This window comes from Myotis lucifugus, unplaced genomic scaffold (genome assembly GCF_000147115.1).
Source record: "Myotis lucifugus unplaced genomic scaffold, Myoluc2.0 scaffold_7, whole genome shotgun sequence".
In the NCBI taxonomy this organism is placed as follows: domain Eukaryota; kingdom Metazoa; phylum Chordata; class Mammalia; order Chiroptera; family Vespertilionidae; genus Myotis; species Myotis lucifugus.
Window position 1 is genome coordinate 13,713,340 of NW_005871055.1, and position 15,182 is coordinate 13,728,521.

General features: G+C 40.4%; 1 protein-coding gene across 1 annotated transcript in view; it reads left to right on the forward strand.

Annotated features, from left to right (window-relative positions):
• The first annotated feature begins 8,247 nt into the window (after positions 1-8,247).
• The window catches only part of LRRC63 (leucine rich repeat containing 63), a 110,207-nt gene continuing 103,272 nt past the window's right edge, over positions 8,248-15,182 (forward strand). Inside the window, exons 1-3 of the mRNA XM_006083647.1 lie at positions 8,248-8,293; positions 8,718-9,398; positions 9,875-9,943. Coding sequence (XP_006083709.1) covers positions 8,248-8,293; positions 8,718-9,398; positions 9,875-9,943 — 796 coding nt within the window. The remainder of the gene's footprint in view (positions 8,294-8,717; positions 9,399-9,874; positions 9,944-15,182) is intronic.

Consider the following 15,182-nt stretch of genomic DNA (forward strand, 5'->3'; position numbering starts at 1 on the left):
ATGCTACTCGACCTACAAAAATTTTACAAATTCAGGGAAAACCAATTGAAGGTATATTGGATACAGGAGCAGATGTTTCCTGCATAGCAGGGGAAGGATTGGCCCTCTTCATGGCCCACGCATACCACCTCCACTTCCCTACTAGGACTAGGCAAGGCATCTAATGTAAAAAAGAGTTCTCAGATTTTAACTTGGGCTGATGAAGATCAACATTCAGGAACATTCTGTCCCTATGTAATTACGACTATCCCCTTTACATTATGGGGAAGAGATATCTTGTCTCAAATGGGAGTTCTATTATATAGCCCCAGCGTGTTTGATTTACTCCTGTTAAAAAAATTACAAGAAAATGAGTTTAAATATTCCTCTCCTCATCATGTTCTACAACATACTCTATTTGTAATTAATATACTAAATGTAGATTCTGAGGGAAATTCCCAGATGTACAGACATTGGAACCCTGATCTAACTAAACCTAAAGCCCTCGTCAAATGGAGAGATTTGCTTACAGGAACCTGGAAGGGACCTGATGTACTTTTAACCCGGGGGAGAGGATATGCTTGTATATTTCCACAGGACGCAGACTCACCTGTGTGGATTCCAAACCGTCTAGTCCGACCTTATGTCTCACCGCCCTCCATCTCCGCCTCAACCTAGCACACCTGACCAGTGCCCGTCTGCAGGAGATGTGCAGCCCTGAGCTGGAACCACCTGTCCATTGGAAGGATCACATGTGCCCCCTTTTTGTCTGTCCTTATGTTCCAGCTTTGCCCCATATCTCCTATTCTTTTTCTTTTTTTTTTTCTTAATCTGACTACTTGTTTGCTGGTTCTTTGGCCTTTCTCCTTCTCTCCTGAACACAGCCTTTTCTAGAATCTCCCTACCCTACTGTTCCAGGAAGGGCACCTCCCTTTTCTGCCGTGACTGGGGGTGTTTGGTATATGCCTCATACGTGGAGTTGTCTTGTGCCAAGAGCCTGACATCCTGGGCTGAGAAAGCCCTGTCCCGGGACTCTCCTTTGTCCTATATTGGCCCCTCTTGCCCTTGTGTCAAGAGGGACCCTCTTCTCACAATCCAATTGCCCACAGCTGTTGCCTGAGTTCTCTGTTAATGCTGAGGTCACGGTGACTGGTACCATGGATCTGTCTCTCGCCCAATGGTGTGAGCTGGGCCCTCCTTGGAGAAGAAACCTGGGTTCCCCAGGATATGTGATTAATGCCAGGGCCCCGCCAGCAGGCGAGGGGATCCCAAGGCAGTTGCTGGGCGTGGAGGCCATGGGGGCGTAGACTACCAAGGAGACAGAACTGAACCTCACATTACCCTGCTTGGCCCCGGAGCTTGGCTGGTTAGTCAAAGACGGGTAAGATTCCTCAGGGAGGAACAACCTAAGACAGGCACAGTCACAGAGGGGCCAGTAGGAGAGAACTTGGGGTTCAACAGAGGTGGGGCACAGATCCTCACCCCCCCAATGGTGCAGGGGCTTGAACACTCGCCCCTTCTGAGGAAGGTCTCCTTCCCCCATGGCTGCTTCTCGCTTCCCATGTCCAGCCCAGATAGGGACCCAGATAACGAATAGAGACTTGGCCCAGCTCAGATCGGGAACAGAAAGAGACTTGGTCCAGCTGAGATCAGTACCTAGATAAGAGACCTGGCTGACAGCAGCTTCCCTTTCACTGCAACAGGACTTGTTTCCCATTTCTACCTTGGACCACAGGGAAAGGGGCAGCTGAAAGAAAGGGCTGGAGCAGGATGCTGCCTTCTTCCCTTTCTTCTTCCTCTTTTTTCTGAACGCTTCCATGCCTTGTAGTTCTTTTGCTTTCTTTTCTTTTTCTCTCTACTACCCTCCATCCTCCATAACAGCTGACCCAGAGAACACAGCTTGCTCCTCCTTGGACGCCGACGCCACCATCAAGCACGGCCCTGATGGACCCTTTGATGCAGCCCTTCAACTCGCTGACACGTAGGGAAGCCCGTCGCCAGTGATGCCACCCGCTAGCCAGACCAACAAAGTCAATCAAACCAACAACTTGAGGACAGCTGAAATCTCTTGACTGAAGAGGCCGGCAACCTCCTAAGGAACGGGTCTCCTTGTGCGCTTCATCCACTATGTTTATAGCTATGCTTATTGTCATTGCTTGCCAGTCTTCTTCCGAGTCTTAAACAGCCCAATCTGAGAGGTGGCCACTGATTTGCATGCGCTATCATTTAAAAAATAAAAAAGGGGGAATTTGCCGGGAGCCGGTCCATCCTTGCTGCTTGACACAGTCGCTGCAGGAAAGAAACATCTGCACAGCATATGTTTCAAGGGACCTGGCATATATAGCATATTGTTCTTAATATGTTTGCTCTCTTTAGCGCCATGTGTTTTAACCAAGGTCACCTCTCCGAGAAAGATTGTTTCCCCAGGTGGGGATCTTTCCCTGAGGTTAGGGAGGGGATACAACCCCTTAATTAAGTGCCAGGCGGGTAGTTAAGCTACATAATCTTTACTCCCTGGAATGGAGATAAGAAACGCCCTAACCTTTGTAATAGAAATTGACAGGATTAAAATCGGCTGGTATAAATATGGATGTAACAAGACAATAAACATCAGATCCTGATCAGTTCCTAACCAGAACTCTGACCAGAACTTTGGCTGGAGATCCTGGCTAGAGGTCCTGACTAGGCTGCTGATCAACTGAAGGCTGTCTTCGTGTCATTCCTTCTTCGCCGACTCCGTCCACACCTTTGGGGACCCCTGGACCCGCTGGGATTGGACCCCAGCACCTCTATCTCTTTTTTCAGTGTCCTGTAGTTTTTCGCATATAAGTCTTTTACCTCCTTAGTTAAGTTTATTCCTAGGTATCTTAATTTTTTTGGTGCGATGGTAAATGGGATTGCTTTTTTAGTCTCACTTTCTATAAGTTCACTATTGGTGTAAAGAAATGCCATGGATTTTTTGGCATTAATTTTGTATCCTGCTACATTGCCAAATTCATTTATTAAGTCTAATAATTTTTTGATGGAGTCTTTAGGGTTCTCTATGTACAGTATCATGTCACCTGCAAATAAGGACAGTTTTACTTCTTCTTTTCCAATTTGGATGCCTTTTATTTCTTCTTCTTGTCTGATCGCAACGGCTAGTACTTCTAATACTATGATGAACAGAAATGGTGAGAGGGGCATCCCTGTCTTGTTCCTGTTCTTAGGGGAAATGGTGTTAGTTTTTGTCCATTGATTATGATGTTGGCTGTGGGTTTGTCATATATGGCTTTTATTATGTTGAGGTATGATCCCTCTATTCCCACCTTGCTGAGAGTTTTTATCAAAAATGGGTGTTGGATTTTGTCAAATGCCTTTTCTGCATCAATTGACATGACTATGTGGTTTTTATCTTTCAATTTGTTTATGTGATGTATTACGTTTATTGATTTGCAGATATTGAACCATCCTTGCATCCCTGGGATAAAACCTACTTGGTCATGGTGTATGATCTTTCGGATGTACTGCTGGATCTGATTTGCTAATATTTTGTTGAGGATTTTGGCATCTATGTTCATGAGGGATATTGGCCTGTAATTCTCTTTCATTGTGTTGTCTTTACCTGGTTTTGGTATTAGGGTGATGCTGGCTTCATAGAATGAGCTTGGAAGTGTTCCTTCCTCTTGGATTTTTTGAAGTAGTCTGAGGAGGATAGGTTTTAGTTCTTCCTTGAATGTTAGGTAAAACTCTCCCGTGAAGCCGTCTGGCCCCGGGCTTTTGTTTGCTGGAAGCTTTTTGATGACTGCTTCAATTTCTTCCATAGTTATTGGCCTATTGAGATTTTTAGATTCTTCCTGATTGAGTTTTGGAATGTTGTAATTTTCTAGGAATATGTACATTTCCTCCAGGTTGTCTAGTTTGTTGGAGTAGAGTTGTTCATAGTATTTTTAAACAATCCATTATATTTCTGTGGGGTCTGTTGTTATTTCTCCTCTATCATTTCTGATTTGGTTTATTTGGGTCCTCTCTCTTTGTTTCTTGGTGAGCCTGGCTAGAGGTTCATCAATCTTCTTTATCCTTTCAATGAACCAGTCTTGGTTTTGTTGACCTTTTGTATTGTTTGTTTGGTCTCTATGTCGTTTATTTCCGCTCTGATCTTTATTATTTCTTTCCTCCTGCTTACCCTGGGCTTTTCTTGTTGCTCTCTTTTTAGCTTTTTGAATTGTAGGGTTAGGTAATTTATTATCATTGTTTCTTGTTTTTTGCAGTAGGCTTGTAAAGCTATGAACTTCCCTCTCAAGACTGCTTTCGCTGTGTCCCATAGGTTTTGGATTGTTGTGTTTTCATTGTCGTTTGTTGCCATGATGTTTTTTATTTCTTCTTTGATCTCTCTGGTAACCCAGTCATTGTTTAATAGCATGCTATTTAGTCTCCATGTGTTTGATTTTTTTGGATTGTTTTTATTGTAGTTGATTTCCAGTTTTATGCCATGGTGATCTGAGAATATGCTTGATATGATTTCTATCTTCTTGAATTTAAAAAGACTTTGCCTGTGACCCAATATATGGTCTATCTTTGAAAATGACCCATGTGCACTAGAGAAGAATGTATATTTTGTGGCTTTGGGGTGAAATGTTCTGAAGATGTCAATTAATTCCATCTGATCTAGTGAGTCATTTCGTATTGATGTTTCTTTGCTGATTTTTTGTTGAGAGGATTTGTCCAATGGTGATAGTGGGGTGTTAAATTCCCCTACTATGATTGTACTGCTGCCAGTCTCTTCCTTGATCTCCTCCAGAAGTTTTCTTATGTATTTGGATGCTCCTATATTGTGTGCATATATGTTTACCAGAGTTATTTCTTCTTGTTGGATTGCTCCCTTTAGTATTATGAAGTGGCCTTCCTTATCTTTTTTATGTCCTTCACTTTGAGATCTAATTTGTCAGATGTAAGTATTGCTATCCCAGCTCTTTTTTTGTTTCCATTCGCCTGAAAAACCTTTTTCCATCCCTTCACCATCAGTCTGTGGGCGTCTTTTTTTCTGAGGTGGGTTTCCTGTAGACAGCAGATATATGGGTCATGTTTTCTTATCCACTCAGTTACCCTATGTCTTTTGATTGGGGCATTTAATCCATTTACATTTAAAGTTATTATTGATAGATACTTGTTTGTCGCCATTTTTATTCTTTACCCCTGTGTTCCTTCTTTGTTTCCTATTTTTTCTTTTTACAGCAGACCCTTTAGCATTTCTTGTATTGCTGGTTTGGTGGTAATAAACTCCTGTAGTCCTTTTTTGTCTGTGAAGCTCCTGATTTCACCCTCAATTTTGATTGATAGCCTTGCTGGGTATAGTATTCTTGGATTCAGACCCTTCCTTTGCATGACTTTATATATTTCATTCCATTCCCTTCTTGCCTGATGTGTTTCTGTTTAGAAATCAGTCACTAGTCTGTTGGGGGAAACTTTGTAGGTAACTTTCTGTCTCTCTCTGGCTGCTTTTAAGATTCTTGCTTTGTCGTTGGTGTTTGCCAATTTAATTATAATGTGCCTTGGCATCAGTCTTTTGGGGTTCATTTTTCTTGGGACTCTGTGAGCGTCTTGGATTTATGTGAATTTTTTCTTCACTACATCAGGGAAGTTTTCAGTCATTATTTCTTCAAACAGGTTTTCTATACCTTGCTCAGTTTCCTCTCCTTCTGGCACCCCTATTATGCGTATGTTGTTTCATTTCGTGTTGTCCCAAAGTTCTCTTAGGCTCTCCTCCTGCTTTTTAATTTTCTTTTCTAGAAGCTGCTCTGCTTGGGTATTTTTCCCTACCTTGTCTTCTGTCTCACTGATGTGGTCCTCTGCTTCTTCTAGTCTACTGTTGATGCTTTCTATTGAGTTCTTTATAGCAGTGATGTCATTTTTCATTTCTTCTTGGTTCTTCATTTCCTCTTGGTTCTTACACATATTGTTGAATTTGTCTTCCATTCTTTTCATCCACCTTATGACCATTTCTCTGAATTCTTTCCATGACAGGTTGCTTGCCTCTATTGCCTCCATTTCGTTTACTTCCTTTTCTGGTGATGCCTTTTTTATCTTTCATATGCGAGCTGTTTCTTTGTCTCCCCATGATCTCTCTTCTCCAGGTGTTTGGTTATTGGGGGTTGTTTCTTTGTTTCCTCATTTTGGCTTTCTGTTTGGGTTTGTGACTATGTATTAGGTAGATCCTCCACACCTCTCAATCTTTAGTGCAGGACAGTGTTAAAGGCTGTTTCTGACTAATTAGATCAGGCTTAGACTCAAAGTCCCCAGAGACCACCTCTGCCTACAGACTGATAGGATTCCGACTTGAATTGCCCCCAGGCAATTGTCCTCATGTGTGGCTGGAGTTTTTTTTCAACAGGGTGGGGCAGTTGCTTCTGCCTGGAGGCTAATTGTTATTTTTAATCTCTTAAGTGGCCTCAAGACAAGGTGTTTTCCAATAGGGTATGTGGACTGTCTTCCCCCCAGGCAAGGCAAATGTCTATGTGGGAAAGATGTCCTCTGCTGTGTGAGGGAATGACCCAGCCCAGGAAACTTGGGGTGTCTGTCTTCTGAGCTCTATCCCCCAAGTCATCAGTCCTGCCTTCTGCTCTCACAGCTCCAGTCCACTTCACCCTTCCTCTGAGAGCACAAGGTGGGTGGCTCCACAGGGAATTTTGTGCATTGGCTCTTTAAGAAGGTGCCTGAATTTTCAGCTGTTTTTCCCTGGCAGACAGCACTCTGCTGCTTTTTATATCCAGATGTCATGTGGGTACCCTTCTCAGTTTGGTGCTCTCTGCTGAAAGGCCCAGCTTGGGGATTAGATCCCAGAGTTCTCAGTGGCAATCCTCCCTACCACCCCCCGCCCCACACAGCTGAGATATCTCTCTGGGACTTTAGTTGCTGTCTGTAGGTGCCTCGCCATCCTTTTCGAGCCTCTGCCTCTCCTATCAGTCTCTATGTGGTCTCCACTTTCAGTCCTCAGGTATCAGGATTCTCTCCTGTGAGTTTTCCATTGATTATTTGGGAAGTTTTTCTGTATTTTAGTTGTAATACCAGTTTGTTCCTGGGAGCATGTACGTGCAAGCATTCACTTACTCTGCCACAATTTTTAATCCCTGGGCCAACTCTTTGAAAGTAATGTCTTGCTATTATGGATAATAGTATGGAGTTTCCTCAAAAATTAAAAATGGAACTCCCATTTGACCCAGTGATCCCACTTCTAGGAATATATCCTAAGAAACCTGAAACAGCAATCAGAAAGAATGTATACACCCCTATGTTCATAGCAACGCAATTTACAATAGCTAAAATTTGGAAACAGCCTAAGTGCCCATCAGCAGATGAGTGGATAAAAAAACTGTGGTACATTTCCACAATGGAATACTACATAGCAATAAAAAGGACAACTCTTACCATTTGCAACAGCTTGAATTGACATGGAGAACATGATGCTAGGCGAAAGAAGCCAGACAGAGAAAGACAAGTATCACGTGATTTCACTCATATGAGGAATCTAATGAACTAAATAAACTTATGAACAAAAACAGACCCAGAGACATAGAAGCATGAACAGACTGTTGAACCTCAGAGGGAAGGCAGGAGAGGGTGGGTGAGAAGAGATCAACCAGATAGGTATAACCATGGGGTGGTAAAGGCCTGGGGGTGGGGATGGGAGTGGGCTGGAAGAGGTTAATGGAGGGGGGGGGGAAGGGGACCTATGTAATACTTTCAACAATAAAGATTTTAAAAAAAGAAAACAAAAAAAATTAAAGTTGAGTGTACACACAGTTGGTCCCAACTAAAAACCTATGGTCTAGAATTGGCAACTACTATAACTATCATCATGCAATAAATATGTGGGAGTTTTATTCAAAAAATTAAAAGTATTTTCCTCTGGGGAGCTGGAAATAGAATAGGCAATATTTGAGGAGCACTGTTTTTCATAACAAGCCATAGAGTCCTATTTGACCCTTAAACTATGTGTATGTATAACTTTGATGAAATGCATATTACATTAAAAAAAGTAATGTCTTAATGAATCTATTACCTCTTCATTAGATTTTAGAGGCCCTCATCATTTATTGTACTCAACTGAAAAATAGAAAATAAATGTCATTTAACATTCTGTCACATAGGAAAGAGAAAATGTATTTGATGTAGTGAAGTACCTAAAAATGTAGACACAGTACATTTTCTGGACCTGAGAGAGAAAAGAATACTTACTGTTGTAACCTAAATGAACTTATGTTACCTGGTAGCCAGTATCATAACGTTACCATGTTCAGAGGACACATTGGTCTGACACCTGGCATTGAAAAGAAGGGTAATCTTTTCTCAAAGAGTTTCAAATAAGGAAGCAATGATGATAAATAGTAAACATTCATCAGAATTATTTTTACTCATCCATATTGCCAGAGTTTTAGTGGCAACTGTTCAAAAATATCTTTTGTAATCTATTCTTTTCTCCATCAATTCTGTATTATTTTCAAGAATAAGCTCTCTATCCTACCCTTCATAAATCTAATACAATTTAGCCTCTTCACTTCTCCAGTTATTCATTTAAACTTTATCTCAGTCAGCTAAACAAAATTCCTGATAGCTGAATATATACAGAAATATTTTTAGAAGGCAAGAGAGGGGTGAGTAAATAAAACAAAGTTATGAATTCCAAGACATTATAGTTTTGTCCCTGACACCTTGATGAATATAATCTAATTGTGCTTTTTTTTCTCTTTTTTCTGGTTTAGCCAAGACTGACAAAATTAAGCCATCACATGAAAAGTTTGCTCAAGATGAAACCACTTTAATTGAAGGAGATAAAACTAGTTTTCCTGATGCTGTTTCAAGAAAACAATCACAAACCTTTGTCAATATCCAAACTCTCTCTCTCAATTACCATGCACAAAGAAGAGTGGCTAGTATTTCAACACCTATCAAATCCTCTAAAGATGCTTATTGGAGCATTCCAGAGACTGCTACTGGTTCCATATTTCTTCGAAGTTTTCATCCAGCTTCCAAGCGAGTGCTTGGGAAAGAAACAAATCAAATGGAAAAATCAGGAAAACCAAAGGAAGAGCCATCTAAAATAAAAAGAATTTCTGTTGATGACATGCTGAAAGATATTCTGATTCTCTCCTCAGAGTTCTCCAAACCTTTAAATGCCTCTTCCCCGATTACCAGTCCAAAACTCAAGGAAGTTCTCCCTGAGTATTGTAGGACCTATACTTTTAAGCACCCTCTAATAGATTTAAGTGCAACAATGCCACGCCGTCTCACAGGAACGATGCCTGTTCACGCACAAAAACATTTACAACCGCCTTACCATTTACAACAAACTAAGGCAGTGATAAATATTAATTCTTTTCTTGATACTGTTCTCATACCAGCACCAGTTTTACCAAGAAAACCTCACAGACAGTCTGAAATAGGTACGTCTATTCTGAACCTGGTCTGTAAAAATGGGGTCAGGTAGAGAAAAGGGAAGAGAAAGGCATACAAACAAATGGTGCCCCCCACTTGAGTTTGCAGAGTGGAATGGTTGGATTGCTCTTGGCCTATACACTTAATGTATGGGCTAGAATGCAGTAACAGAAGTTTTGATCTTGCAGGTCTAATAAGACCAAATTGGGTATTCCACCCAAATGGTGGTGGTGGGAAACAGATAAGGCAGTTCAAAAGACCAAAAAATATAATATAAAGGAACAGTGAGAATGAACAATCATTCAGAAGTTAATCTAGATGAACTCTAGAAGCAGAATGTCAATGGTAATGGACGCCTTTATGGGCAGATTACCATGGATAATTCCAATTCATTAAAAGATTAACAATTATAATGAAATCATAACAACATCAACATGAATTTTCACAAGTATTCAAAGTTGTTCTATTTTTTTCTTTTTTCTAGAAACTCATGCAATAGAAAATGAAAATCTGGAAAACGTTCCAAAGCAAAGCATGCCAACCCCACCTGAAGGTAAATGTTAGGTTTATGTTATTCTTTTTAAAATTATATGTAAGATTATCTCTTTGTAAAAGTATTCATGACTTTGTGTGTTTGAGTATGTCTGTGTGATTCACACATATGTCTCACTTCATTTTCAGTTCCTTAAGCTGTTTACTCAGCAACTATTTTTTAAAATATTGACTATAAACCAAACTTTGTACTGATGTTGAGAACATAAAAACCTGCAGTATTCTTAATCTGGCTGGGGCAGATATACATGCAATAATGAGAGTTAGCTACTTGACATGTGCCAGTTACTGTTTTAACATCATTACAGACCTATAAAAATTTTTACAAATACAGTGTTTGTTAAACAACAATTACAAGGCACATAAAGAGAAAGACAAAATAAGTGAAAACTAGCAGAAACAGTAAGCAGTAGAAACATACCCACAGGAGTTCTAGGTATTAGAATGAACAGATACATATTTCAAAATAACCCCATGACTTCTGGTTCTGTCTAAGATTGAGTAGCTTGTATTGGACAAGTCCTTTCACTGAAATCACATACAAAAACTGTCCAAAATATAGAACCCATCTTTTTAAGGTATTGGAGATTAATCATTACAGAGAAGACTGGAGTGGATATGATCCTTGAAATAAGGGAAGCCTATGAGTTAGTTCTACATTTACCTTGGCTTTTTGCCAGTTTGGAGACTAGAGCACAAGTAGATATTGGTAGTATTACTGGGTTGAGGAGATAGCAATCAGACATTGGGACTGCCAATATAGCTGGGACTTGAGGGGCAAAATATCAGAGGAGACAACTGAATCTAAATATCTGCATACAAATTCCTTTAAGGGTGTTGGCTGATTTCTAAGCTGTGCATGTGTAGGACAATACTCTAAGAAACACAGCTGAAAACATCAGCTGAAGTGCTAAAAACTGAACATAGATTTTCACAGTTGCACAAGAGACAATTCTTGAAGTTTAAGCTCTGCCAAAATGGACTTTTGTAAATACCCAGGGTTTTGTGTACTCACAACTGTAAATCGACTTTTGCCCTACCCCGTATGATTACCACAGTCAATTTAGTTAACATCCATCACTTCACAGAGTTATAATTTTTTCTTGTGATGAAAACTTTTAAGATTTATTCTCAGCACATTTCAAATATAGCAATAATATGAATTTCTGAGCTCACTATTTCTTCTGTTATCACCATCTGTGACATAAATTAACTGCTGGATCTCTTCCATGTCAAAAATCTAAATAAGTCATGCTGCCATCTCTGATTTATTAAATTTATTCCGCTCTGGTGGTCTCCTCTTTGAAAAGTTTTAGGTGAGTTTAAGGGCCCTCAGATTATTCAGAGATCTATCGGGGAATTTCTAACCACCTCTTCACCTAATCTCCCTCCTTTCCACTCAAAACCAAATGCTTTGGCTAGACCATAAGGGTTAATGATCTGGAACCACAGAATTATGTCTTAGCTCAATCATCTTTACTTCTTAATCAATTTCCTTTACTAGGACAAGGAATCTCTATGTCATGCCATACATCATCCTTCTTTATTCTGTGGTTAGATTTCACACCTATTGACCTGAAGTAGGCACACAAGGCCTATTTTAGAAATTAAAAACTGAACATTGTTTTCTTTATTCTAGGATGCATTATTACCTTTCATTGAAGCAATAGCATAAAAATTACCAAGATTGTAAAATATGTTGCTGCAAGTAATACAGCAAGAATGTCTGGAAAAGTAAAAAGTATTTAATAAAATTTCAAAATATTTTCTTGCCACACTTGGGTATATTCTTGGACAGGCCATTTTTTTTCTGTTTTAGATGTCTTTTATTTATGTTTTGACTATTAAATTTATTGGAGTGACATTGGTTAATAAGATTATACAAGTTTCTAGTGTACAATACTGTAAAACATCATTTGTATAGTGCATTGTGTTTACATCACCCAAAGTTTAATTTCCTCCCCTCACCATATATTTGTCCTCCTTTACCCTCTTCAACCTCCCTCTATCCTCTTTCCCTCTAGTAACCACCATACTGTTATCTGTATCAGTGAGTTTTTATTTGTTTATTTGTTACTTTATGGTTTCTATCCCATATATGAGTAAAATCATATGGTTCTTGTCCTTTTCTATCTGATTTATTTTGCTTAGCATGATAGTCTCAGTTCCATCTATGTTGTCTCAAATGGCAGTATTTCATTTTAATGATTGAGTAGTATTTTATTGTATATATGTACCACATCTTCTTTATCTAATAATCCATCTAAGCACATTTAGGTTGTTCCCATGTCTTGGCTACCATGAATAATGCTGCAATGAACATTGGGGTACATGTATCTTCACAAAATGCTTTCAATTTGAGGGGGGATAAATATCCAAAAGGGGGGTTGTTGGATCATGTGGTAGCTCTATTTATAATTTTTTAAAAGAACTTCTATGCTGTTTTCCATAGTGGCTCTACCAAGTTACATTCTTACCAGCAGTGTATGAGGGTTCCTTCTTCTCCACATCCTCTCAACACTTGTTATTTCTAATCTTATTGATAATAGCTATTATAACAGGTGTGAGGTGGTATTTCATTGTGTTTTGAATTTTCCTTATAGCTAGTAAGTTAAGCATCTTTCATATATCTGTTAGCCATTTGTTCAGTTCCTCTGCCCATTTTTAAAATTGAATCATTTTTTGCCATTGAGTTGAATAAATTCTTTATATAATATATTTAAATATATTTTTATTTATCTCAGAGAGGAAGGGAAAGGGAGAGAGAGACAGAAATATCAATGATGAGAGAATTGAGCTGGCAACCCGGGAATTGAGCTGGCAACCCGGTCATGTGTTCTGACTGGGAATCGAACCGTGACCTTCTGGTTCATAGGTTGACGCTCAACCACTGAGCCATGCCAGGGGGGCTATATATTTTTTATATTAGCCCCTTATAGGAGATAATGTTGCAAGTATTCTTTCGCATTCCATTGATTGCCTTTTTGTTTTGTTGATCGTGTCGTTGTTTTCTGTTGTTGTTTGTGGGCTGTTGTTTTTTTTTTTCCTATGCAGAAGCCTTTTCATTTAATACAGTCCCATTCGTTTATTTTTGCTTTTACTTCCCTTGCTCTTGGGGTCAAATTCATAAAATACTCTTTGAGACTAAGGTCCATAGTTTAGTACCTGTGTTTTCTATGTATATAATTGTTTCAGATCTTGTATTTAGGTCTTTGATCAATTTTGAGTTAATTTTTGTGTATGGGGTCAAATAGCAGTCTAGTTTCATTCTTTTGCATGTGACTTTGCAATTTTCTCAGCACCATTTATTGAATAAACTTGTTTCTCCATTGTATGTTTTTTTGCTTTTTTTGTCAAAAATTAGTAGTCCAGCACTAGCTGGTTGGTTCAGTGGATAGATAGAGTGTTGGCCTGCAGACTGAAGAGTCCCTGGTTCAAAACCGGTCAAGGGCACATGCCTGGGTTGCAGGCTCAGTCCCCAGTAGGGGTATATGTCAACATTGTTATTTCTATCTCTCTCTTCCTCTCTAAAATCAATAAAAATATATATTTTTAAAAGTTAGTAGTCCTAATATTTCTGGGCTTTCAATTCTGTTCAATTGGTTCTGCCAATACTATGCAGTTTTGATTACTGTAAATTTGTAGTATAATTTAAAGTTAGGGATTTTGATAATTCCAGCTTTCTTCTTTTTTCTCAAGATTGCTTTGACTATTAGGGGTCTTTTGTGGTTCCATTGAAATATGGTGATTTTTTATTCTATTTCTTTGAGAAGTGCCAATGGGGTTTGATGGGGATTGCATTAAATCTGTATATTGCTTTGGGTAACATGGCCATTATAACTATGTTGACTCTTCCAATCCATGCACTTAAAAATATCTTTCCATTTCTTTTCATCTTCTTCATTTCCTTTCAGTAATGGCTTGTAATTTTCAATGTATAGACCCTTCATATCCTTTGTTAAGTTTATTGCTAAGTATTTTAATGTGTTTGTTGCAATTGCAAAAGAAATTGTGTTTTGTTTTGTTTAGTTTTCATTTCTTTTTTGGAAATTTTATTGTTACTACATAGGAACATAATGGATTTTTATACATTGATTTTGTATCCTGCAACTTCAAAGTATTTGTTTATTGTTTCTAACAGCTTTTGGTGGAGTCTTTGGGGTTTTTTATATAAAGAATCATGTCATCTTCAAAAATTGACTAAGTTTGGATGCCTTTTATTTTGTTTTCTTGCCTGATTGTTCTGGCTAGGACTTCTAGTACTATATTGAAAAACAGTGATGAGAGTGGGTTCCTTAACTTAGAGAAAAGCTTTCAGTTTTTCATCACTGAATATGATATTAGTTAAGGTTTATCAAATACTACAGGCCTGGTGCACAAAATCCATGCACTTGGGGGGAGGAGGGTCCCTCAGCCTGGCTTGTGCCCTCTCACAGTATGGGACCCCTCGGGAGATAATGACCTGCTGGCTTAGGCCTGCTCCTGGGTGGCAGAGGGTAGGCCCAATCCCTAGGTGCAGCCCCTGGTCGGGCTCAGAGCAGGGCCGATTGGGAAGTTGGGGCGCAGCCCCCTGTCATGCACAGAGCAGGGCGGATTGGGAGGTTGCGATGCCACCCTCAGTCACGCTCAGGGTAGGGCCGATTGGTGGGTTGGGGCACCACCCCCTGTCACACTCAAGGCAGGGTCGATGGGCAGGTTGCAGCGCCACCCCCTGTCACGCACAGAGTAGGGCCAATCAGGGGGTTGGGGCGCTGCCCCCTGTCACTCACAGAGCAGGGCCCATCAAGGGGGTTGGGGCTCTGTACCCTGTCACTCACAGAGCAGGGCCAATCAGGGGGTTGGGGAGCTCCCCCCTGTCATGCACAGAGCAGGGCCAATAAGGGGGTTGGGGAGCTCCCCCCTGTCACGCACAGAGCAGGGCTGATCAGGGGGTTGAGGAGCTCCCCCCTGTCACTCACAGAGTAGGGCCGAAATGGGGAGTTAGGGCACCGCCCTCTGTCACACACAGAGCAGGGTTGATCAGGGGGTTGGGTCGCTGCCACTGTCACACTCAGGGCAGGGCCAATGAGGAGGTAATGCCTATAACCCATCACACTCAGACCAGGCCCCGTGGGGGGGGGGGGTTGGGGCACTGCCCTCTATCACCCACAGAGCAGGGTTGATCAGGGGGTTGGGGTGCTGCCACTGTCACACTCAGGGCAGGGCCAATGGGGAGGTTATGGCTCTACCCTCTCACACAC